This window comes from Lutjanus erythropterus, chromosome 7 (genome assembly GCF_056507025.1).
Source record: "Lutjanus erythropterus isolate fLutEry1 chromosome 7, fLutEry1.hap2, whole genome shotgun sequence".
Lineage (NCBI taxonomy): Eukaryota > Metazoa > Chordata > Actinopteri > Lutjaniformes > Lutjanidae > Lutjanus > Lutjanus erythropterus.
Genome location: NC_139323.1, coordinates 39,582,118 through 39,608,103, shown reverse-complemented (window position 1 = coordinate 39,608,103; position 25,986 = coordinate 39,582,118). Strand labels below are relative to the sequence as shown.

The 25,986-nt window shown below is 41.0% G+C and overlaps 1 protein-coding gene across 1 annotated transcript in view; it reads right to left on the bottom strand.

Annotated features, from left to right (window-relative positions):
- The window catches only part of hmcn1 (hemicentin 1), a 102,396-nt gene extending 77,408 nt beyond the window's left edge, over nt 1–24,988 (bottom strand). Inside the window, exons 1-2 of the mRNA XM_084723737.1 lie at nt 24,488–24,988; nt 817–887 (exon numbers count right to left, since the gene is read on the bottom strand). Of these exons, the coding sequence (XP_084579863.1) occupies nt 817–887; nt 24,488–24,743 (327 nt within the window). The 5' untranslated portion in view covers nt 24,744–24,988. The remainder of the gene's footprint in view (nt 1–816; nt 888–24,487) is intronic.
- Nucleotides 24,989–25,986: the final 998 nt, after the last annotated feature.

Below are 25,986 nucleotides of genomic sequence, written 5' to 3'. Positions count from 1 at the left end.
AAAGTTCACGTCAGAAGAATTTCAATTTTAAGAATAATGTCAATTCCAAAGAGTATCTTTTCCACGCACTCTGGCCAAAACCTCTTCAGGGGTTGAGCAGGTGAAGAGGTGAGGGGAGGAAAAACAGACTGAGGAATGAAGCAGCAAGTGAGAGGAAACTGGACGTCTTCCATGCTACACACAACACGCTCACACACCAGATTAACGGCAGCACATGCCAAGGATGCACAGACACTTGCCAAATCTTCTTCTTCAAAGGACAGACCTCTGAATGCTACTTGTCTCTGTCTGTGTCTGTCTGTCCCCATCATCCTGAGACACAAAGAGGACCACTTTTGCAGTTTTCCTGCTTTGTTCAAGTAGTAAAAAACTTTTTTCTGCACAACTTCCTCCTTTTCTCAAAGTGATTACACAAATATTCGAACTTGGCAGAAGTCTGTTTATCCTTCTAGCCATTGTATGTTTTTGTTTATGCACTTGTTTGTAATGGGGCAGGAAGACAAATAAATATGGGATGAGGGGTTTTTTTTTCATTTGCAAAAGCAAGGTCGACATATGACCGGTGCGTATGAAAAGCCACTAAAATTGGAACAGTGATTGCAAATCTAAAAGTAAAGAAAAATAAATGGTTTGAAATTTCTTTCATCATCCAATGTAGACGACTTAATCAGCTAAAAACGTTGCTCCCCAGACGTCTGGTATGACCACAGTCTGCCGCTTTTTATCAAGGCCAGATGACCTTATGCTGCTGCTGTAGCATCCAGGCTGCTGCTGCTGCTGCTTCCTTACTTTGGCGAACGTGATCTCTGAACCCACCTGAACGTACAGCTCTCTCAGCTCATACTGGAACTTCTTGGGGTCTGTTGTGATTGTTACGGGTCCAATCTCTGCAAAAAACAAAACAAAAGAAAGCGGCTCTGTGATTAATAGGGCCACAGGCTGAAGTCTACATCAGATGAATAACTGAAAGCTGTTTCCTAAACTCCTCTCTTTAGCCAAATATTAGTGTTGGCGGATGTGCACGGATGTCCAGATTAAAATGTCACAATATGAACTGCAGCGAGGAAAAAACTTCAGGAAAGGAGATATATTTAACTAACAGAGAAAGGGAAAAGAAGGAAATGTGAGAAAGATTGAGAAGAGTGACAGATGATAAAAACATAGAAGGAATGACAAGGAAGATTGGAATAACAGCCTTAAAATGTTTCTCAAGACTGATCAGATATAACTATGTGTCAGAAGAGTCTCTCTACATGTCAAGAATTTTAGAATTCAATCGGCTATCGTTAAACACTGATTTAGCCTCTGGGGGTAAGCAGATATCTGGATAATGTATAACAGACATCTGGGATGAGACTTCCTCCTCTATGTGCTGGTCTTTGTTTACATTCCACTTAGCAACCTGAAATGCAATAATGGAGTCGGATCTATAACCAGATTGTATGTGAATATGAATGCAGATACATTTTTTAGAAAACTGATAAAAAGCTAAAAAATCAATAACCAAAACCTTGTCCCCTGACAAGAGATTCTGAATTTGTATGCTGACTAAATACAATGACAGACAGAAGACAAAGAGACAAATGATGAAGCTGTCAAGGAATAAAGAGTTAAGAGAAGTGTGTTGAAAGAAAGCTGCAGTCATTAAAATACCAATTATGTGATGTCAGTTTATGAATGACTGGATGAATTTAGTTTGACTGAAAGCAGCCGGACATGACTGATGCTGTTAGGATTCAGCTGGGATTGTTTGTGGTAAAGTGATGATCTTTGAACTCAAACAGAATGAACTAAAACACACAGAAAATATGAGGCATGACAGTTAGACAGCAGGGGTTCTCAAACTTATTATTCTAAGATCCACATCTGATGTCTAGTCAATGACAGTGGTCTGGGATAACTGCCAATCACAAAATAACATATTATCAACTCATATATGACTTTAAAGCAACATACACTCAAGATAAAGACAGTCAAAATACATTAGAGCCAACAGGAAGAAGAGAAGATTTAGGAGCTGATTCTCTGGTGTAAAAGTTAATGTGTGAACTTGAAGCAACAACACACAACATTCAGTCCAACGTTATCATCACAATGATGTCAATGTTATCTTTCATTTAAAGACAGATAATGTTGTATTTCATAATGTTTTGGATTCATAACAGGTGGAATGGACTGGTTCCAGACTGACTTGTGATTTCATCTGCATCTGGACCTCGGTGTGGACTTTAAGGAGCCTGTCTACATCTTAAAAAAAAAGTGCATAACTCTGTTTTATTTTCTATGTTCCTTTGACAGTGTATTTTTTTACATCACCGATCCAATCAGATCACATCCAAGCAACATCAAAGTTGCTAAATCACTAATTTGTATCAGCGGAAAGAATTACTGAATAATCTGCAGATTATTTTCTCAATTAATTTATACATTTTTGTTTATAAAACATGAGGAAAAAATGTCTGTTTCTCACAGACTAAAAGTGTCTTCAAATGTCTTGTTTCTTTTGTTTCTTTTTCTACAGATATTTAGTTTGCTAAGGCAATGAAAAGCATCATATTCTCACATTTGAGAAGCTGGAACCGGGGAAACTTTGCCATTTCTGTTATTTATGTAGAAGTGCAGTCCTCCCCGCCATTACTCTGATTTTGGCTCCTCTGAGGTTGCAGACAAATGACTTTTCAGTTCAGTTATCGTAATGCGACTGTGTCAACGTCTGCTCAGGATTTGGCCCCTGCGAGGCCATCTTTCACTGGATCATAAAAGTAGAGCACCAACGCCACATAGTGACAGCATGGCCTGTTCTCTGTGCCTCTGCTAGAGCTGGTAGTCACTGCTGTTTCTCAGCTTACTTTGTTCTATCCGTTAATGAGCTGCTAAGCCTCTTCTTGAGTCAAACTGTGTGACTTCAGCCACTGCAGCTGTGCTGTGGAATGAGCCTGATGAGGGGCTGCAAAGAGCACACACACGAAGGCACACACACTCTCTCTCTCTCACACACACACACACACACACTGCACTTCTGCACATGCAAGCAGATTGGAAAACAAGGTTTCCCTTGTTGAGGAGAGGGCACTTTCAAAGCTTTCAACTTTTGAAAACGGATACAGTTTGAGCTGTTTTACAACAGTCTTCTCCTAGAGTCCAGGACCCAAATGAGAAATTTGGCACTTTAGTGTAGTGCTGACAGTCCTTAAACACACTTATCATCAAGAACTTTCTATTCTTCTTCTGTCTTGAGTGATTTTTTAAAGTAAAACATTTACGGTTGTTGCATTTGACTCAACTTTACACCACATGCAATGAGGAATCAGATGCATTTTCTTTTCTTTGCAACCAGCGTCCCTTTATGTTTCCTCCTGAAAAGCACTCCACAAGCACTTTCAATTTCTATAATAACATACACAAAGGAGCAAGAAGCCTTTTTTCCAAAACGACCCAGATTTTGGCATCCTTGTAAATCCTCAAGGTGGAGTGCAGGAACATTTGCAGCGATCGGAGACACTTTTTAAAACTAACATGGAAATGTGTCTGGCTGCTCTGAACGGAATATGGTTCTCGAGCCAAACTTTTCAGGGATGGAAAAGTTGACATCTCTTTCCTAATGGGAGAAGTTCCCATGGCTGTTGTAAGTATTCTTTAGACTATTTTGGCTACGGTGCCCCTTAACACAGCCACCGTCTTTGCACCAGCGCTGTGGAAAACCATAGCCAATGCAAAATGACCTCTGAACAGTATGTGATGACATGAAACTAACTCTTCAAACTCTACTTGAGTAATGATCTGTGACATATCGGGATAAAGATAGCATTGCTGTTCTTTGTTATTTTCTCTTTAAATGTGCTTAAATGTTCCTTTGTCAGTGGAAGCTCCGGAGTATAACAGTTACAGATATTCCGCCTGGGAGCATCCCAGTCCGAGCGGCCCGCAAGAACTGTTGGGGGTTAAGCGTCCTGCCCGTGAGCGTCTCATGAATTGTGGTTAAGGGAAGGGAAATGATTACTTCTACATTTCCAAAAACATATTCTCCCTGCAGGTCTGGTTCCTTAGACAAAATATAGTACCTTTTTAAGAAAATTAATTTTGGACATCCCAGTAGGCTCCTGGACCCAATTTTCCCATGTTTTTTATATCAAAGTGACTAATGGAGACAACAACTTTTGGTCCAGTATTGAGGGAGAGCACTGTAGCTTTTGTTGTTGCAACGTGAATCCCCTGGCCAACTGCACTCTGTTAAAGTAAACCTGCTAAAAGTGCTTTGTTATTGTAATGGCTTGATTCCACCAGGCGCGGCTACATCGCGTTGCGCGTGCACCATGTCCACTGGAGCTGATTGCTGCCATTATACACAGTGCTGGCTGATTTCATCGGCAGCGCTGCACTGCGTCCCAGATGCTGCTCTCCACTCCGCTCCACTTCAAATACTTACAAAGTCTATTTTTGACAGATGCTGTGTCAGTCTGCACAGAACAGATGGAGCACTCAGGAAGTCGGACACAGAAACACCAAAGAGAATCTATTCAATTTTCAAAATATAAGACCCTATGCATTTAACTATGTAGCCTACAGGCTTGGGAAGTAATGGATTACATGTTATGGAATTACAGAATCTGGATACCAAAAAAAGCTAACTGTAATCCATTACAGTTAGATCTTAAAAGTACATAATCAGATTACAGACACATTTAGTAAAATTGGGATTATTAGCAGGATTATGATTTTAAAGTACATAATCATATGCAGGGCTCATACATTACAACACCTCATGTTTCAGAGAGACCTTTTTTTTTAAAGAGGAAGATTTTCTTCAACCAGAAGCAGCTGTTTTATCACTCTTGCCAAACTAATTAGACTTTCTTTGCAAAGCTGTCACTTTAACCTTGTCATCTTCATTCAAACTTGACAGAAACAAAATAAAACCTTTTGGCTTGTCTTTCAGAACTCTTTGGTTTATTTCAACCACACCAGATTTGGTGATTGTTGGAACAGTTGAAAGATGAATCAAGATGTTTTTGATGAGGTTTTTGACGACGATGACAATGATAAAATGAATGTTTCTGTAAATGGAGTCTGGATGGTTTGGCGAGAACAATAAGACAGCTGTTTCTGGTGAAACAAACAGATCTTACGCTTTAACAACATTATGGAAATGATCGCTACAGAGACAAACCTTTTTTGTTTGCCACTCTTAAGAATGTGGGCCTGTCAGATGGCGTGCAGTCACCTGGAGTGATAAAGATGCAGTGGTCTTCCTCAATACAGGACTAATTCAAAAGTAGGGTCCAGGCTGAAAAAGTTACCTATTAAGGAACAAAGATATTTTCCTCATTTGCCACCTGAATGTCATAAATAAAATGAACTAATGTCTTCTGGCTGCCACACAGGAAATAGTTTTAATGGTTTCTCTGTGATGACAAGAAACACATCAATGGCACGGAGGCGGCCAAGTGAATGAACTCAGGGTGAAAGAATGTTCTAAAGTCTGACAAGAAGGAACAACAAAGGGGAGAAAATGACCCAAACAAACAAATCAAAAGGAAGATCTGCATCTCATCCGTTTTTTTTTTTTAATATGTTGCGTTCAAAGTTCAAACAAATCACTCCAGCCGTCACCTCAATGTCCTTACAGCATCCATCTGTAATGCTGCTGTAAAAGCATGTATCTGCAAATCACGTGCAGGCCTGAACACTCGCAGAAAAGTCTAATGGGAAGGAACAAAGTGGGCAACTGTCCAACGGCAAATTTAGTTTCACCTCCACTGACATTCGGGCTTAATGTAATTTGCTGGGAATCACTCACACACTCACGGCGGAGTGAGTTTCTCTTTCCTCACAACATCAGCGGCAAGGAATTCCAAGGCCAATGCATTGAAAGGTCACAGCCGTTAACGTCCTCCAAAACCAAATAAATTCAGAATTTTGGCAGCAATACATTAAAGACGTGAGCCTCACAAGCTGCTACGGTGCATGGTAGACAATTAAAAGAGACACTGTTCTACGTACTACTGACATTTCTTTAAAGTTGTGACCGTGATATGATGTGACAGTTTGGGAAAGTTTTGCTCTTTGTGTTCTGTGTTTGCTGCCGGCAAAGACCTTCTGCCACAGCGGGGAGAGTTTATATAACAGTGACAGCGATCACATTTACCATCTACAACATTTGTTTTCATTTTTCATTCCTGAAGGCAAAGACAAGGATGTGCCTAACTCACAATTACTCTGTTTATAAGAGCCTAATCACAAAGCGCCAGAAAACCAATGCTGTCACAATACTGACAAACGCCGACCTGCGGATCTCCTAAACTGAACCTCCTGCTCATCAATACCAGCAGCCGCACAAAAAGACTGTGTTCTTTTTCCTATTTTTATAAGCCACGGTTCATTCATGGTTCAGGACTTTATTGAGAAAAGGTGCCCAGTGTAGCCTGGAATCACCAGACTAATTCACAAGTCTGGAATCTCTCAGTTCAGTTTCAGTTTCCAAAGGGCGCTATTAGGCAACAGAGTCCGGATGCAAATGTGTAGACCTATAACCAATCAGAGCACAGAAACTTGTGATGTAATGCCCAGTGACACATGTGAGTTGGCGCAGTGCTTGGTCTGTAGAAAAGCTGGAAAAAAAATGGCGGCAAGTCACAAGCATTCTGAAACTACAGCTAAACGTGAAACAACCTACACCTGTGTATTCAGTACTAGACCCAATCACAACGCAGATAACGGTGCCTCATTTTGGTGCCACACACACACCCGAGCTGTCGATTTGAATAGTAGTCCTCTGGTGCAAACAGACGCACCACCAAACAGCGAGTTAACATCGCTGCAACACTCTCTCTACATGGATCTGGCAGCAGGTAACCTCTGCTAACTAGCAGCTACAGGAAACATGGTTAAAATACAGTCTAAAGTGTAATAAGAATATTAATATGTTTTATTTGTATAAAAAAAGCACTCAAAGACACTTTATATGGCAGAGAAAAAGAAAAGCAAATAAAACAAAACCAGGTCTGGTGCTTGGATCGGGTGAGAGGTGTGAGGAGGTTGATGTCGACATGTGGCTCTGTTTCACTCGAAAGAATGCCAGCAGCAGGTGGGACGTGCAACAGATATTTAAAAACAGGTAAAGGAGGATGCACTGTGCTCGACCGCTTGCTCCCTGACCCCAGAGACGGGGAGCATAGATATAAAACAGATATGATGTGTCATAGACACTATGTACGCCTGATATTAAAATAGGTACGTTATCCAGATTCTTGTACGGATTGAATAAGATCCAAACACAAAGCAAGCCAGACTACCTCCACATGTGGTCAGGCAGAAGCTTTTATACCTTGCATTAACATGCATTTTTCTCTTATCTGGATCACAAATCTGTTTACAGATCGTATTTTAATACCAGGTCAAAACGGGGGTGATGATAACTTGCCAGCGCACTGCCAGTGCAAACTAAACATGAGTTTGCAGATTCTTCTGGTTCCCAGGATGTACCCAACGTGCCCGGTTTTAATGAACAAAAGTATATTACTGGTTTATAAGTTAAAAAGTCAAATAATGTTCAGGTTAAAGAGGTTCTATGGCTTTCCCCGTCCAACAAAATCCAACAGGTTATACAACATGTAGCTGCTACAGCGCTTAACAGCAGCAGAGGCTGTAAACATACACACCGCTTTCTGTCATTCTGCTGACTCAGGCTAAAATCTGCCAGAATGAGAGTGGCTGTCATCCTGAGCGTCAGCTATGGGGCATAATTCACCTAATCAACCCCACTGAGAAAACACATGTGAAACAGCACACGGCGTAATTAGTGTGCCTCGGTGAGGAAAGCGTCTGCACACAACGGAGCCAACGTCCATTTACACTCTTGACATGTAAATTCACACAGAAACACAAACAAATATACTGTAGATGAAGGGTCAACAACATAATGCTCTGTAATTACATCAGTATGAGCAGCCATGAGTCTTAATCGAATGTACACATGTGCTTTGTCTCTCAGGGGACGAAACTAAACAGGTCTGAGGACACTGTGTACAAAATACCTACATTCTCTGTCTGTCTTAATCGCTGAATCTCCATTACTTTTTAACCATTTATTTTATTTTCTTAATTATTTACTGTTGACTTTTAATTCCTTTATTTTCCTTTTCTTTTTCTTTTTTTCGGATTTTGCTCGCCTAGAGACCTAAATCCCTAATTAAATTTGCTCAAATTGGCCAGCTTTACTCAGACACCGGTGGTGAAATCAGCCTGAAAGACTTTCCCAAACAGGAAATTGCAGCCTTGTGAAAGATTAATTCCTGCTTTTTACCAACTTCATATGTGTTGACTGTTTAAAATGGGAAAGCACGGTGGAGAGGAAGTGGTTAGACCGTCTCACAGGATAATAATCTCCATTTAGGGTTATTATTGAAAATAAAGTCTCGTTAACTGTCAGCATAAAAAGATCATATTTTGGCTTGATGTAAGCTGACTGTACTAACAGTCCCTGCTTTTACTCTTTCCTCTGGACTGGATTCAAAGCTTATCAGTCACCAGGTTGCACAATCCAAGCTCAATCTTGCTTTTGCTTTTCTTTCTTCCAGTTTTGCCCCTTTATATCGTCACTTTATTTTTCTTTCTGTCCCTTTTTGTCCCCCTTAACCTCGCCCTTTTATACTGCATCTTTTACCCTGTTTGACTTCACCAGCTGCCATCTAATGGCTGAGGTTTCGCCTGGAGCGGCAGAGCTGACAACAGGCTTGATTTTAACCACCACAAACTGAACTTGTGATGGAAACTTCTCCCCACAACCAGCAGAGAGGCAGCAGGACCACCACGCAGCTAAACTGCCGTGGTTGCAGCGCTGCATCTCATTTCATACCTCCCGACGCGATTGGTTTTGTCTCGGGACGATGGGTCTAAAAACCACAGATCTCTATTAATGGCACTCATGAGTTCAAATGATCACACGAAGCCAGTCACACACAAACATAAAATGAGACCCAAGCGATGCACACGCTGCACACAGGCATGCGATCCCTCCCAGCTGCACGGCCTGATGGGGAGCATGTCCCGGAGACAGATTGCAGATCTGAACCCTCCGCCAGTCATCAATCTGTCTTGATAACTGGTGCCGGAGACAGAACACAGAAGAGGATGCAACCCGAGGGGAAGTCTTAATTAAGTGCGTGCCGTGTGGACGTGTGTTTGCAAATTTATGATTGTCATTTATGGGGATGTGTGGTTTTGTGGCGTAGCCATTCATGAGACCAAAGAAACATGGAGTCCCTGCAGGAAATAGAAATGTCCTGCCTGTGTATATGTATGTTTAAACATATACTGAGGAGGATTTTCCCTAAAAACAATGTATAGATTAAAAAAAACTCTCAGTCAACACTTAGGACATGCTAAAAGTGTGCAGTTGCAGGTTTATGTTGATCGACTGATGGCGAGGCTCTTTTTGCATAAGATATGATGCATAGATGACAAAGACTGAACATCGTCTTCATGAAAACAACACAGTACAATGTGACACCAAACAGTACAACAGCAATAAATTATTGGTGTCGTTTTGCCATCGTCTTCCTTCCATATTCATCCGCGTTCTTCTCTTGTGGCTGGTATCCAGACACAAAGTCTAGGCAGTCACCCAACCACACAGACAGATTACATTCAACTCCCTCTTTTATGTTTTTCTTTGTAAAAATCCACAAGTTCTTACGTCACGTTCAGTCATATAGACCTTGTGGTGAGAATTAGACTCGATGCTTTGACTGCCAACATACGATATTGCTCATGTGAATCTTCAAGAAGAGACATCTTTGTTGGGTCCAGTGTACCTCTGCCAAACCAGATGTAAATGGAGCATCAAAAGGAATGCAGAAACAAGTTGAAAGTTCTTTAACTTCACTGACTTTTATGCATTTATGATTTCTAGATAATGTTTGTGAAGACCATGAGAGATAATAGCACACAGATGGCCCGTGCTGACAGATACTTTGCATCGACGACAACAGTTATTTCCTCAAATCATTTTAGTGACTTACTGCTGTCAAAGACATTTAATAGGATGGTGGAGTTGGTTTGTCATTAATCATGGCCCGATGACAAATACTCCATGTGGCCACCAAGTTTTACACCCATACTGCAAACCTCGGCCAACACAATGTCGCAAACTTCCCGATTCCTTAGTGCTTTTTAGCAACCAGTACTCATCACTGGCCAGCTAAAGATATATAATGACGACTGAAGTCTGAGTTTATTAAATCTACTCAAGCTGCTAACGAGAAATGAAACAGAAAGAACATGTCACATTTGAGGCTGTAATATACTGTGGTGTGTGCTGCCAATTTCCTCAACTAGCCAAGAAGTCTAGCTCATTTTTTCATTAGAAACATTTATCTATAAAAATAAAATCGACTCAGCGACTGGTGAGATGTTTGTGCTCCTGTATGAGATGCAAAGAAAAGAACCGCAGGAAGGAATGAGTTATAATCTTCGGAGGCCTTGTCTGACCCTGACTTCAAGGTTGACCTTTGACCTTTGCAGGTTGTCCACCGTGTTCTTCAACTCTGTGATCTGTAAACGGTCTGAACATGGTAAAAAACAAATAACTCTATCTGGAGCACGGTTGTTTACCTTTCTATAGGCTGCTATTTGAGAGACTGATTTTAGTTTTCTGAACTATTATTAGTATTTTATTTAGTATAATTTCCTAGAATTTATTTGGCTATTTTTGATTTTGAGATTTTTATTTAAATGTAGTTTCACTGTACTGCACAAAAAACTGCACCAAAGTGAGATTTAGATTTTTGTGTCTTCGAGAGCAGATGTTTCACATGACAGACATCTCCGATTCATCAGTGTTACCACATCTCTAACATTATCTGCTGACTTTGCCGACCACAGAAGCTTTATCAAAGCCTGACAGTCCGTGTCTGTGGTGTTTTAAAAACGTGCCAGGTCAGGCATCTGTGCTGATCTTTCATCTGTCTGACATCTTTGAATGCAACTTTATGTGCTCAGTGAAGATAGTTTGGAATTTTGATTTTACTTTTTTAAGTTCATGTCAAGAAACAAAATGCCAGAATCTGTTTTTTGTTAAGATGAGCCCAAACAGTCCTCACTCAGTCTGTGTAACCAATGTTACACAGTTTTCGGACACACACCATTAATCAATCGCCCACCACTGTCTGAGTGTGTTATCAATTCTTAAACAGAGGACGAACAGTACAGTTATAAACTGAAAGTGTGTCCTTTGTACAGCAGCAACAGCAGAGTGTCAGCGCAGAGCCTGAATCACGTTTCAAAAATATGATATTATAGGCTAATCACAGCCTGTTATGAGGTTGTTTGACACCTGGATACAGAAACCTGCTGAAAGGCTACAGAGCCAGAGCATCGCCAAAGAGCTGAGGGGTTCAGGCAAACAAAAGTTATTATTCTGTTGTAGAAAACACGACCATGAGGGCATTAGCTGGTGCTGATTCGTCTAAACTAAACTAACTAACCAAGCCAGTCTTGACAACGAGCTAACACTACAATCAAAGCTTTCAATTTTCAATAATCAAAATCTCTCTCTCCTATTTGTAGCATCCTGCACATTTCCAAAGAAAAAACAACCTTTCAAAGACAACACAGCGTACCTTACCAGCTGTTATATCACACCTGATATCATAAATACTTTTTTTTAAAAGAAGAATTTAAAAATGTAAATTAAGTTAGAACCAATGATCTGTTGATCTTCACAAATTAAGACTCGATAGTCACAATTTGCAAGTGACATTGACATTGACTTAAAGCAAACGCTGTGTAAAATTCAAAGGAATGTGAGTGAGTGGAAGAGTTCTGGTCTGATTTACTGTGTTATCAATTCTCCGCTCTGCACCTCCTCACCTCTTACACACCAGCACCCATTTGTCTCACCTCAGCATGACTTAAACATTTTTCAGTTTCTATCAATACTGATTGATGACCGGGTGTCTCGGTCAACCTGTAATAAATCTTCACATGTGAAAAACACAAAACTAAAAAAAAAAAACATATCATGGTCGTAAGTCCTGCTGACACCTTGCATGGTTGCAAAATTGCTTACAGAACTGACCCCACTGGGTTTTGTTGCACAACATCTACTCTTACCCATAATGCATCACAGCGAAGTTCATTTTATCGCCATGACAACATAAGATGAGATGGAGGGCAGGAGAAGAAGATTAAAAGGACAAAGCTGTGGCTTAGAAAGGCATCGTGAAGTGTTGACTCTAAATGAGAAAGGGCAGAAACCGGCACAGGCAGCGAACACAGAGACGCTGTGACGTCTCTACATATGGTATCCATTGAAGAAATAAAGACTGAAACCCTGAGACTTGGCTGAGGCCGATTCTATGATTCACGTTCAGACAAAAAAAAAAGAACTTTACAATTAAACATGGCTTTTAATTGCATTAATGTGCCTCAAAAATTAAGTAGAGGGCTTAAAAATAAAAGGTAACAACCTCAAGATTATAAAACCACAAAATTGCAAGTATTTTATGAGTGATGGTGTAATCCCAGAGAGCTAGAAAGTAACCAGGTGGTGTTTTCTGTTTAGTGTGCCTCTTTTGTTTTACTGAGGAAATTCTAATTGTGCGTGCTAAAGCAGACGGAGAAACCTCAGATGCAGCAGATCAGCACTGACGACCACACACAGACGCACACTCAGATGTCTGAGGCGCCGATTTCTAAGCGGTGCGCCGCGGCACACGAGAGCACCTTCACCCAGAAGAGCACAGCTGCCACGCCAGAAAAATAAAACTAGACCAGTATCACATCATAATGTGAAAAGTTTATTATAACAAGATGTTTTTTTATGTTAGGACAGGATATTTTCACATTATTACTGCATACAAACAAACATCACGCTCAACAAGACAAGAGACAAGAGACTTTTCATATTATAACACCTTATTTATCAAGTTACATCTCGAAACGTGGGCCTAGCACAGCTTCATCGTTCTATATATATATAGTAACAGAATATATATTGTATATTTTTTCACAAAACATAATGCAGATTGTTTGTTGTTTTTTCGTTTTTAGGCAGCATTTTATGTATATGTGTTCACTTTTCTTTATTCAAGTTGTTTTTTTTAATTTATTTTGAGATATTAAAAATACCACTGAAAGTTTACTGTTTCAGATTTTATATATAAATACAGTATATATTATAGTATAGTATTGGCATAGGCCTAACAATCCAGTGTCAGTTGTTATAGCATAAAACATTTGATAACTTTATAATGTCACATCAAAACAATATAAGTAACCATGTTATGACAAGTAAAGTTTTTTTAATCACATTGTGGTATGTTTGTATGTCACAATAACATGAAATTATCTCACTGTAACAGTCAACATTCACGTTTGTTATCATATTGTAATGTGAAACCTTTTAATATAATTGTAATAACAAGTTTTCACATAATAATATGAAACTTTTTTTACATGAAAACATGATAAATGATATATTCTTAAAAATGAAAAGATGCCAAGATTGTATGATATGTTCGATGTTATAACATGAAAAACTGTCTGCTGTGAAAATGAAAAATTCAGGTTGGTTTTTTTTTATGGAAAATAAGATAATTTTAGCCTTTTGAGGTTTCCGTTACAGTTGACCATGAGCTCAGCATGTGCTTATCATCAGGTCGACACAGAATACCGGGTTCATCAAAACACGCTCAGGTTTCACACTGAATCATAGTAGTTTTGTAGGAAATTAACACAGTTTAACGTAAATTATTTTATGACGCTTAAGTGCTTTAAATTATCGCGTTTTTTGGGGGGGGTTTTTTGGAAAACACTGGTGTAAGGTCTTCTTCTTGATAAATGACTTCCCCCAGCACATACCCATCAGAGGCAGGGGGGCAGAGGGCCCTGACAGCCTGACCTTCAGCCCTGCAGCCTGTAATTCAGATTCCCTAAACACTTGTCTGCTTCAGACACATATAAAAACCACACAGGCCTCCATGTCACTCAAAATTCTTGCCGTTTTATCGCTGCTTCCATTCCTTGCTTCTATCTTTGAGCTCTTTCAACACTACACATCAGGTTTGTCTGGAGGAGGAGGAGGGAGCAATAAGCACTAATGTGGACAGAGAGACGTGAGAGGATGACAAAACAGAAATTTTGACCATTTTGACCAGGATTACAGAAAGCATTGCAGAAATTTGGCTCTTTTCCACAAGAGAAATAGTCTGCATTAAGTAAGGTACATTTCTGACAGAACCAAGCTTTTTTTGCTCTTTAAAAACTGATAAATCTTCCTCCGCAGCTTCTGTAAACATACATACTGTACGTACTGTCACTGAAAACTTCCTGCTCATGTATGGCTGTAAAGTTGTAGTCCTGTGATAATAAGATCATTAAACTTTTACAAGGATGTAAATTTGCACTGCTTGTTTTTTTTTTTTTCCAGTTCGGTAAAACTGGCCCAGTAGACAGAATTTAATGGACGCAACATTAATTGACTTTTTTGGCAACAACAGTGGGATATTATCACCTTATAAAGTTGGTGATGAACGTGTTAGCAAACAGTTTCCTATTTACATATCCAGGAGATGCAGAAAAACATCAGCACTCACTTGTGTCTTTGGCCAACGAGTCCCCAGCAAATATCAGTCGGATGGTGACATCGTGCCCTGACCAAAAAACCGCCCCTGCTGGACGCCAAAGATTGCAATGTGGTTATGAAGTGGATGGCAAAATGGTGATGTTTCCACGTCCAGTAACAGAAGTGATCCAGGAAACCAGGACATCTTAATCATAGGATTGCTATGAACGAAGCAAATGCACGCTACTTTGTTTTATATGCAACATTGATTGACATCTTATTTGGTTGGGAAATGGTTGTGATCAGAAAGCCACATGGCGTCCAATCCACGTACGAAGACGTCCAATTTTAAATACATAAAACATGTTTCTGCCATTTATGCATATCTACATGTAAACTATACTTCTGTCTCATTGACTTAAGCCTGTGGTGTTTGTAAAAGCCAAAAATCTTGATCCAAACCTTTATTTCTTTGTCTATAATCACACATGGGAGAAGTCTGTCTTCCGCCAGAAAGTGTGGTGACATAGAGAGTGACAAGGTCCATGAAGGCAGCAGGGGAAGACTGGGGATCGAGTCCTGCGTGAAGCCAAACTGATACTTTTTTTTTTAAGACTTAGCTGGCTCATCATTTTCAGCTGCTGTCTACATGAACTTGAGGAGAATTGCTGAACAGTAGTAACTGTAGTAACAAAATATTTTGATGTTGCTAAGACGGCTAGGTGACGGCTAAGCTAACGTTCCAGACATCGGCAGAACTTGCACTTTGTAAATTTTTTGAACCATGGTTGGACGTCCAAACAACGATCATTCAACATCTCGATATTTGCTGGGTCCAATGTAATTTTTATCTCTGTTTAGCTCTTGACTAACTGCTGAGGGAAATATCTGACTCTTTAGCAGCTTTACTATGTTCACCAGCTAGTTGCTAACTTTGTTTGACTGCTCTTAGGAAGGTAGCGTGCAGTGGGTTTATCAAAGCATTTTTATGGAAAGCAGCTGTCTGCTGAGGTTGGAAATATGGTTGATGAGACCAGTGAGAGTGAACCAAAACTCTGGGAACAAATGAAAGAACTTGAAGATGCTAAAAAGCCCTGTAAGTCAGAATCAGGAGATGATTTTCTGTGGGTCAGTCATTTGATAGGCTAATAAATATTTATTTTTATAGCTTTAAGGATTCAAATCGATGCCAAAAATGAAAAATAAGTACAATAACAACAACAAGATGCTTTTCTGGTGACCTGCACATTCACCCCTGTGCATGGCATTCAGTTCAAATAAATATCTGCATGTAGTGAAGATAATAACAGTTCAAAATGCATCCTCTATCCATTTCTGTGGTAAGAACATCATTTAAGTGTCAGTGGTTTGAGAGTAAATGTCACTCTGAACACAGCAGCCAAGCTGGGGAAACCTAACATATGTTTCAACTGAAATGTACATAAACAGCTTACACAGTACAGAAAATGAGGTCATGCCATACCAAACCATGGGAATGTTCAACTTTGGCACCAGATCTATATGGATGTAAGTCTAATGTGTTCCAAATGAGTCCACCAGACCCTGAAAGTATGACGTAAAACAATGAAATCAAATGAAGCTATGCTAAAAGTCTTTTGGGAAAACGTTTTCTTAATAATAACGTCTAGACATCGATATGTAGAGTCTAAATTGACTATAAAAATGCTGATTTGAGGAAAGCCCTCATTGAAGGGGCAACAGTAAAAGTGCTGAGGTTGCTGCTTATTATTATGAGTAATAAAGTACGAAAAATGCTGACTGGCAAATGCTAATATACAACATAGTGCACGTATGTCTGCAGCTGGTATAGCTGCCAATGAGCAGCTGGAAACAATCCACTTGGATTCCAGGGTAGTGATTGTGAAAGTGCGCTTCGGGACCCACACTTTTGTTGCAGAAGCATAAAAATGGGTCAGCATGTTATTCATGACTATATTACAAAATCTGAATGTGTTATGTGACTCCAGCCACTACACTGTTACGGCTACTGCCAAAGCAAACTGCAAGAACAGCGTTTAAAAGCTGCTCCGCAAGCAACAAAAGGCCAGCAGTGGCAGCTGTTATCAAAATCACCTGCTTGCTTCGGGGTGCTCAGCACTTTCGGATAAATGGACTTGGAGTGACTGGCTGCTTATGCTGCGGACACATGGTAAGAGTTAGGGACAGGTCAGGTAAACACGTCTGCTCCAGAACAGGAAAAACACATCTTAGACATGCAGCAAACACAGTGCAAGTTCTATAAACATACAGAGGAATGATCAGATTCCTCTGTGAAGTGAGCTGCTTCAAAAGACAGCTCTGTTTTAACTTGTCACATCTAAAATAACACTGAGAGACAAACTATGAAATTATAGTCTAAACTTGAAAACTGGGCCACAACAAGGTTTATAGAGGTCTGATTAAAAGATCTAAAGCGTGGGGATGCAAGTACTAATGGGGTTGATTTGGTGGTAGCATGTTATTTCATGTACCTCTGAGATGATGAAATATGATCAGACTCCACAATAATTCACAGGGGTTTATAACACTATGAGCATAGGTGGGACCACGTCATTGTTTAGCAAGTCACAAGCAAGTCTCACTCAAGTCCCATGTTGTGTCAGACTGTACTCATTTCCAACAAATCAGATTACAACTTGTGTCACCACAAGTCAGTGACTCATGCAGATGTGCGCGGTACCCGTTAGAAGCTGAAAGAGACACGCAGGGCTTTCAAGTGATTTGAATGTAAACCCATCTGCAGCTGTATGAGACGCACAGAGGGAGGAAGTCTGTACCTGGAGGAGGTGGGGTGGATGGATGGTTCAGACAAACACAAGACTTTAACCCAGGAGACCGGGGTTCGTGTCCAATGTGAAACCAAAAAGTTATTAAAAGTTTTAAGGCATTCTTTGTGCAACTTCAAAGGTTGAGAGAAATTGGGATTTGTTGCATCTCCGTCTGTCCACACATTTTGCATATTCCATAGTTTGTACATGAACAGATTTATCTTTAATATCATTTTTCCTGACTGGCACTTAGTAACGTAACATTAGATCTTGGTTCAACTTGACTGGATGCTGTTGGAACAAAATGGATCTAGGGAGCTAAATGTCCACAGTGAATAGTTGATTTAGGAGATGAGGGGAAATGACTTTATTTGTGGCACACTTGTTAAATAACTTTTTTTTTTTTTTTAAAGGTATCAAGTATGTAAGTAGTAAGTCAAAAGGCTCAAATCCAAGTGAAGTAACATGTTGTTGTTAAAGTCCAAGTTGAGTTGGAAGTCTTTTGAGTTTGTCAAGTCGAGTCAAGTCATCAAATCTGTGACTCCAGCTCTCGTCATGTGACTCCAGTCCACACCTCTGACTATGACACAGTCTGGAAAACTATCACAGTAACAATCATTCTGTGTTTAGTCACAAGGTAAACAGAGGAAATATGGCATTCATATTATAAAGTAATCAATCCTTGAAGCCTCAATCCACTTCCAGCAATGAATCAGAATGTTTTATACCCCTACAGCTACATTTCATCTTAAGTTCCCAATCTGTTTCTCCACTTTTTCACTACTGAAGTCTGTCCATGCCTCCATGCTCAGATGGTTACCCAAAAGATATTGGAACACAAACAAGAGGTCCGCAAGAGGTCAAGAGGATATTGATGAGAGCCCAGACAGTGATGTCAACGAGGCCTGAAGGTCACAACCAGGGCAGGACCTCAGGATGAGGCTCAGAGGTTAGAAAACAAATCCAAAGCCTAGAGGGAAACAAACCCAGCACGACAGAGAGCGCAAATTACCAGACACGTTTGACAAATGCCCCTTGAATGGGTCATTCATGTCAGATGGATTAATGTCAACCGGTGCATCCAAAAGGTCAACTACCTGCGACTTTTCGTAACAGCGGCCACATCCTTTAGTCACAGTAGCCTGGGCATCTCTAAAGCTGTCAAATTTGTAAACAGGAACAGGATGGACAGCGTTTAAAGTGCGCCTGTAGCAGCTCGCAGGTATGTGCTGCCCTCCAAAGATGAAAGAGGGATAACCTCTGAGCACCGATTACAAAGTTAAATGGAGCTGAAACTACTGCGCTAAGAGCACCTCGGGGCACTTCAGAAGGTGCGTGTACAGTCCTAAAAATTAAAGGCCATTTTAATATTTCAGGGCTGGTCTATAAGAACATGACACACAGACACACATTGTAGTCTGCCACAGTCTTCTCCTCTCCTCCTCTAATTCTCCAGAAAACCTCCACCTCTCTCTTTTGGCATTCCTGCCTAATAGCATCATTATTGACTCTGTCCAGCCAAACGCAGGCTCCTTGTAATCTCACACAGGCGGGGCGGTTCAGACGAAATACTGCTGCTCTGGAAAGACGGAAACAAAGGGAGAAGGGGACGGTGGAAAAGGACGCTGAACACCAACAAAGGCAGCTCTGAGATGAGAGCCTTTGATCACGCAGAGGAGGTAGAAGCCATCCCGTCATCTCCTCTCATCACTCAGCGCCCAGGGCTTTGGTCCATCTCCTTCTAACTAAAGTTGACTGGCTGGAAAAGGGTAGCAAGGCAAGCCATCAAGTCGGCGTGACCAATCTATGGAGCACGGAGCTGAAACAAACACTAGATACCAATTAAACAGAAGTAAAACTCCAAGATTGATTTCATTTTGGAACGTCAAAATCTGAGTCTGAGCTCCTTGATGTGACTCACCAGCTCTCAGTTTGGCTTGTGCCATTCCTTGTATCTTTCCTTAAACACATCCAGCGCAGTCAGAAAGTATTAGGACAGAGATATGTTTATATGTTTTGGCTCTGTTCTACAGCACGCTGGATTTGAAATTATTCTGACAATCATTTGTGAAATCAATGATGATACTTGGGGGTCTGCATCTCAAGACTTTTTGTAGCTTTTGCCCTCTTCACAATTATTCACAGTTCACACAACCAGTCCATCACATTTGGCATGTACAAATGTTTGCAACACTATGAACGCTTTGTATCGGACTGTTGTGGTCAGTTGAACCTCACATCATCATGAGGTCTGGGTAGTGACCGAAAGAATCAGATCCTGGATGCGAGCGGCTGTGGTGAGTTTCTTCCAGGTGGCTGGGCTCAGTCTTAGAGATAAGGTGAGGAAGTTGGACACACAAGGGAGCTTTGAGTAGAACAGCTGCTCCTTCGCTTCAAAACGAGCCAGCTGAGGTGGTTCGAGCATCTGATTAAGATGCCTCCTGGGCGCCTTCCTTTGAGAAGGAACTGGGAGGAGAGCTGAGGGTAGATCCAGAACTCACTGGAAGGATTACATATCCCATCTAGCCTTAGAAGGCCTCAGGATCCCCCAGGATGAGCTGGAAAGTGTTGCTGGGGAGAGGGCTGTTTCGAATTCCCTGTTTAGCCCACTGCCACTGTGACCAGATCCCGGATAATCAGAAGAAAATGGATGGATGTCTCCCAGGAAAAACTATGCAGACGTGCATCATGATCCCCATTTGAACGATTGTTTTACAAACTAGCACACCACTCAGTGGGTTTAAGGGTTTTCACATCTATACTTGGAGAACAATGTTGGACTTGAAGCCCTATTTATAAGCAGTTAGGGTTAGAGTTACATTTAGGACAACAAATTCAAAACATAAAGACAAGACAATCAAGTGAGGCACCTGATTGCACCTTGGAAAGGGTCCAAAACTACATTTACTACAAAATACTAAATAATAACAACTTTATCTAAGTTTACATTAACTTTTCTGACACTGAAACTTGGAGGATTACGCAGCTAAACACTATGAAAGAGGGACTGAACTTTGACACTTTTGATATAGATGCAAACACCCTCAAATTAAAACACTGAGTCAGAACGATAACGTTGCAGTCATTGCTCCATTTGAAATCCATCATACAGCTAACATGACAAGACAGTGTCACTGTCTTCATCTTTTCTGACAGCACTAAATGAATTATGGGTATGGTGAAAGCATGCTAGGCCCCCTTCACTGACCCAAGGCATTGGACTCTGACCCATCTCAACTTCAGCTAATTAAACACTCACACAAGCACGTACAAGACACACACACACAAACACACCCTCTCACAGCAAGGTAGTATTTACAAGGATGAGCATGTGTGCGTACAGACGTCAGCGGACCCATGAAGAACGTAGAACCTCGGAGGGCACTGGCAACAAATCCGTGGACACCTACACACGGACCTTAAAGCGCATTCTTCACACATTGTAGAGTTTCTTTATATGTGGTTAATTGGAAAACTGCACGATTTTGACAGTAATTCTGGGGGAAATGCCACATTTCCCGGCTTGCGTGTTGTGAAATAAAGTTTATTTGGCTGTAAACTCTCAAATAAATGTTCCATGAGTCCAAAGAGTCTGATTGCAATGCCCCTTTGACTTCTCGGCCTAAGACTGGATTCCTTAATGATGGATTAGTTTTTTTTTCCCCCTGCAGACACAGAAGATAGATGTTCATGTTCACAGCTGCTGTTTTAACAGTCAAGGACGGATATTACACAGTGAATTCTCTCATTAAAGCTGGTGTAGGCAGTTTATTTTGGTGTCACTGGGTAAAAGTTCCATAATAACCTTTAAGCATAATGTAATTGAACTGGTGTAAGAAAAAACTAGACATCTGCCCTTCATCTTGGCTCTGTCTTCAGGCTTTGCAAAGTCTTTCATCTCATTCCCATATTGTAAGTATTTGACAAGCTGGGAATCAACTATCTTTGACCCACCAATAAATAGCACTGGTGATTTGACAACCTGGGAATAAAGACTCATTTATGCTTAATGTTAGGTATGCATACGGGCAGAGCCTTCTTTCTGTAATTTTGTCCGTATTAGTGCACATTTTCTGAAAGCTTAACGCTCATTTATGCATCCTTTTCGTATGAAAGCAGAGGCATATCTGTAAGCCTCCTGAAAACGTGCACAAAAATGGACAAAGTGAACACAGATTATGAACAGAAGACTCTGTCTGTCTCCGTACAGATCGCCGCTATCAACAATGTTGCCATGATTTGCCTCCGTCTCAAGAAACAGTTATTACGACGCCCTCCAGCGTCGCCTTGTTTGTTGTTGTCAGAAACTTCTGACTCCGAGTGGCGCCCTCTCCTGAGTGTATTCCTTAACATCCGTGCCAATGTAAGGTCCGTGTGGAAGTATTGTTTGTTTGTTTGTTCAAAACGGACTTATCTATTTTCATATGTTAAGGGCACATAAATGAGCCTTAAGACTCAACTATCAACTACTACCTTTCTCCGGGATCAGTTACTGCACTTTTACTGCACTGTTTTCAGACTGTAGTGTTAAATACACAACCTCTGTGCTTCATTAAAATGACTTGTGAAGTATCCTCTTGCTTTCTTTCTTTCTCTCCCCGCAGGATGGAGGAAAGGGGGGAGGCTTCCTGACTGATCTTCCCACACACGCCTGACCCCAATATCCAGGCGTCCTCCTGACACTCTCGCTTCACACACACACAGACAAGCACGCACACAGCCTGGGAGAAACACAGATACACAAACACACACTCTGATGTTTACCGTGTCAGTTTGCAGTGTAAATAGAAGGGGAAGCTCCGGCCTGTGATTTAAAAGGAGCCAAATCAAACAGGAGGGACTGCGTTATCGCACTGGGTCGGATGGAACGCGGAGAAAATGGATCCGTGTCAGACTGAAACAAAACCTAAATAAAGGTTCTTATGAAAACAAAACGGATCCTCTCAGAGGGTCTGGAATATTGTCGGAGAAAGACAAAAAGTGAGACAAGGGAGACGGGCAGAACAACATTTGGGGAAATGTTCAGCTACCCCTGCCTGCAGTGTGCTGTGCTAATCATTCCTCTATTCCCCTGAGGGGTTTGGAGAACACATTCTGACATCCTCGTAAACATTTTAAGAAGCAAACGAACGTCACTTCGTGGTGAGGGACAAACACAAAGACTTCGTAAAGAGAAGTCAACACGAAAGTTCTGAATCAACATGTTGCAGCTTCAGGTTACTGAAAGAGGAGAATCCTATAATTACTTCCTAGAGAGGGTAACATTTGCTATGAATCAAGCCTTGAAGTTAGACAGTGGTTGCAATCACATTATTCTTTCACTACTGTTGCTTTGTCCAAGATACAATGCATCACAGCTCTTTTATCATCTGCTAATGATCTACAATTTTCTTTTCCCCCCAGAGGCACACACTAATGAATTCATCATTTGTTACTCTTTGTGTACACTGAGCATATTTCTTCCTCAGATATAATTATTATTCTAGGCACAGAGCTGCAGCTTGAATCTATGATTGAGGAATTGGGCTTCATAAGAATCTGTGACATGCTGAAGTTTAGCCGAGGAGAACAAACATCTGGAATAGGAATCTGTCAGATCACCTCTGACGATTCATCTTGTACCTTCTGTCTCAGATCTCTTGGATCAGTTTGTTTCTGCAGTTGTTAAGTGTCTTCAAGTTTAACTAAGCACATTTTAAACACAAATATCATGAAGTAATCAGCGAGAAGCACATATATTTGGCAGTGTACTACACAAATACTACAAAACTGTGGTGAAAAATGATTGAAGTTGTACCCTAAAATGCTTAAAGACAGCTGTCGAGCAAAGATGTTCCGATACCACTTTTTCCTTTAACATACCAATTCTGATTCTCATAACCAGTACCAATGAGTTGCAAGTACTATACGATCATTGTTGTACGGCTTGGTTCAGGTTAAACCTTCCCTTTAGTTGTCATTTCTGCCCGTCTAGAGTTCTACAGCACGCACTGTCCAGCACGTCCCCTTGGTCTTGCTGTTGATGGAGCATTTTTGCAGGTGGACATCTATCACGTCTCCAAATCAGCACACAAACCCCCCATGACATGGCATGACAGCAGCCTTTGATGCTATTTTTACAAGCAGGTAAGTGACCTCACCTCCCTCTCAGAAAATAGTAATTACTGGTATTTTAACGTCCTTACACAAAGTAGGGTTGTTCTGATACTGACACCAGTGTTGGAAAATAACTCAGATACCCAGGAAGATGCTGGTGTACAGCTGACCACTACACACACTGGTATTGTAAGGGTACACGGTATCGGCCGATATCCAAAGTTCAAGTATCAGAACACAAAGTCTCTCATCGCCAAAACTTTGTAGAAAAAAGTGCAGCCAAACCCAGCAACTGTGCACAGCAGCCCACCATAATCTTTAGTTCTGCTTAAGGTTTCTGCCTGTTAAAAGGAGGTTTTTCCTCACCACTGTTGCCTTGGTGCTTGCTCTTGGTGCGAACTATTAGGTCTTTGTAAATATTATTATACAGAGTATGGGGTGCCATAAATAAATGGTGCCATATAAATAAAACTGACTGGACCTGAAATAAATTTATTTGAAATGTCAACTTCAATAAAGCTGAAGGTGAATGTGCATTTTACTTGGAAAGTGATATGTCAGTCTAATGGATGTATGGAGGACTCACATCTTAACTTAATGTCAATCCTGTGAACATGACTGTGTGCACCTCTGACCTACAAGACAGGGTTACTGTTAGATAGCTCAACTCAGCGATATATTGTCTAGGCATTAGGTGTTGAGAATGAGAGAGCACCCAGGAGTGATGATAATCATCAAGCTGCATTGCAAACCTAAAGCCACACACTAACCCTGGCGGAATGCTAATGATAGTGACCGCCAGGCTGAACATCTGTGTGCGGAGACAGAATCCCCCAGAGTCCCTCCTCTGGAGGTGTGAGGAACATTAGGCATTCAAAGGGCGGACTGTGAACAAACTATCACATTTCTCACTTTTCTGTGTGCTTTTGTTGTCACAGCGGAGCCAAATAATGCCAAAAGTGTGCGGAAGAAAGTTAACAAAAGAGAAAAAACGTCATGCGTAAAAACACTTTGACTCCACATATTTTTAGTACATTACCTGGGTCATGAAAGGGGACCAGGGCGAAGTTATACAAAGGTCTCTTCGGTCTGCTCAGGGACGTCTCCAAAATCTTGGATGCACCCTCGATGACCTGGACCAGGTCGTCGTACATGGAGCCGGTCACATCAAAGACGAACGCCAGGGTGGATGCGCCCTCCGGGATGTCCTCCTTTGTGGCCCCGGTCCCTGCGTCCTGCCCGGCGGAAAACGCCACTGACAGCGCCAGGGACAGCCACACCAGTCCGCCGCCCATCTCACAGCACAGATGCTTCTCAAGCAAAGTTCTTGAGTGTTTTGTTCTCGCCAGTCGGAACCTCAAGGAGAGTCTCGAGATGAAGGTAGAGACATCGGGCTCTCAAAAAATGGACAGTTTACAAACGGCGCAACACCAGCTACAGAAAACGTAAGAAAGGAATCCCTCGTTTTCGTGCGCGTCTTTGGTTGCTTGTGCAGTTTGTGTGCGCAGAAGTCGCAGCCTCTCACCTCTCTGTGAACCAAACTTCTGCTCCCAGCAGCTGCAGCAGCGCCTGTTGTCTGCAGAGTCAGAAGCCTTGTTCAGCAGCTCTGTCATACAAAGAGAGAGAGGGAGAGAGAGAGAGAGAGAGAGAGAGAGAGAGACCACCTCTCAGCTGGTCAGAGGCTCCGACGCGCAAACTGCCCCATGCAGAACAGCGCTGCTCTGATTGGACGAGATGATTTTGGGGGACTTTGAGGGAACGTTTGCGAAATTTACTCTAATATTTTTTAAGAAACAAAAAGAATAGTAACCAATTAATTGCTAATTATTAGATGATAATTAATGTGGAACTACTTTGAACCACGAACCAACCATCCATTCAGAAACAGAGAGGAAGCAACAGTTTAAAACACTGAACTTCTGTATGAAACAGGCTGATATGAGACGAGAGCAGCTTGTCAGAGATTTTGAGCTCTGTATCGCCATCTAGCGGTTGTGATTTGACCTCACGCTAATTGCATACAGCAGGAGGACACGGGAATTTTTATGCAGTGTGCAAATGATAGGAAACTGAACTTGAAACGTCCGTTTGCTCCACATGTTTGGACCTACTTTCTCAGTAAATCTGTCGACTATTTTTCCCATTAATCAGTCAGTTATTTGGTCCAGAAAATGGTGAAAAATGTTGATCAGTGTTTGTCAATGTCCAAATGATTTGTCCACTTCTCAAAAATATTCAGTTTACTGTCAGTGAGAAGTAAAGACGTATTCACACGTACAAAGCTGAAAATTAGAAAGTTTAGATGTTTTTTTCTTAAAAAAAAAAAAAGACAAAATCAGTTATCAAAATAGATGAGGATTAGCTAAGAGTCAATTAATAATAGATTAATTGTTGCAGCTTTAAGTGTTTTATGTTCATTGTTAGGTTCATTAGTTTGCCCAGCTGTTGGACAAAAATTCTGTTGGAATTTATTGATTGAAATGTCTTTAAATCAATCAATCAGTTGCTCACCACAAAAGAATGAAAAGCTGGACAATT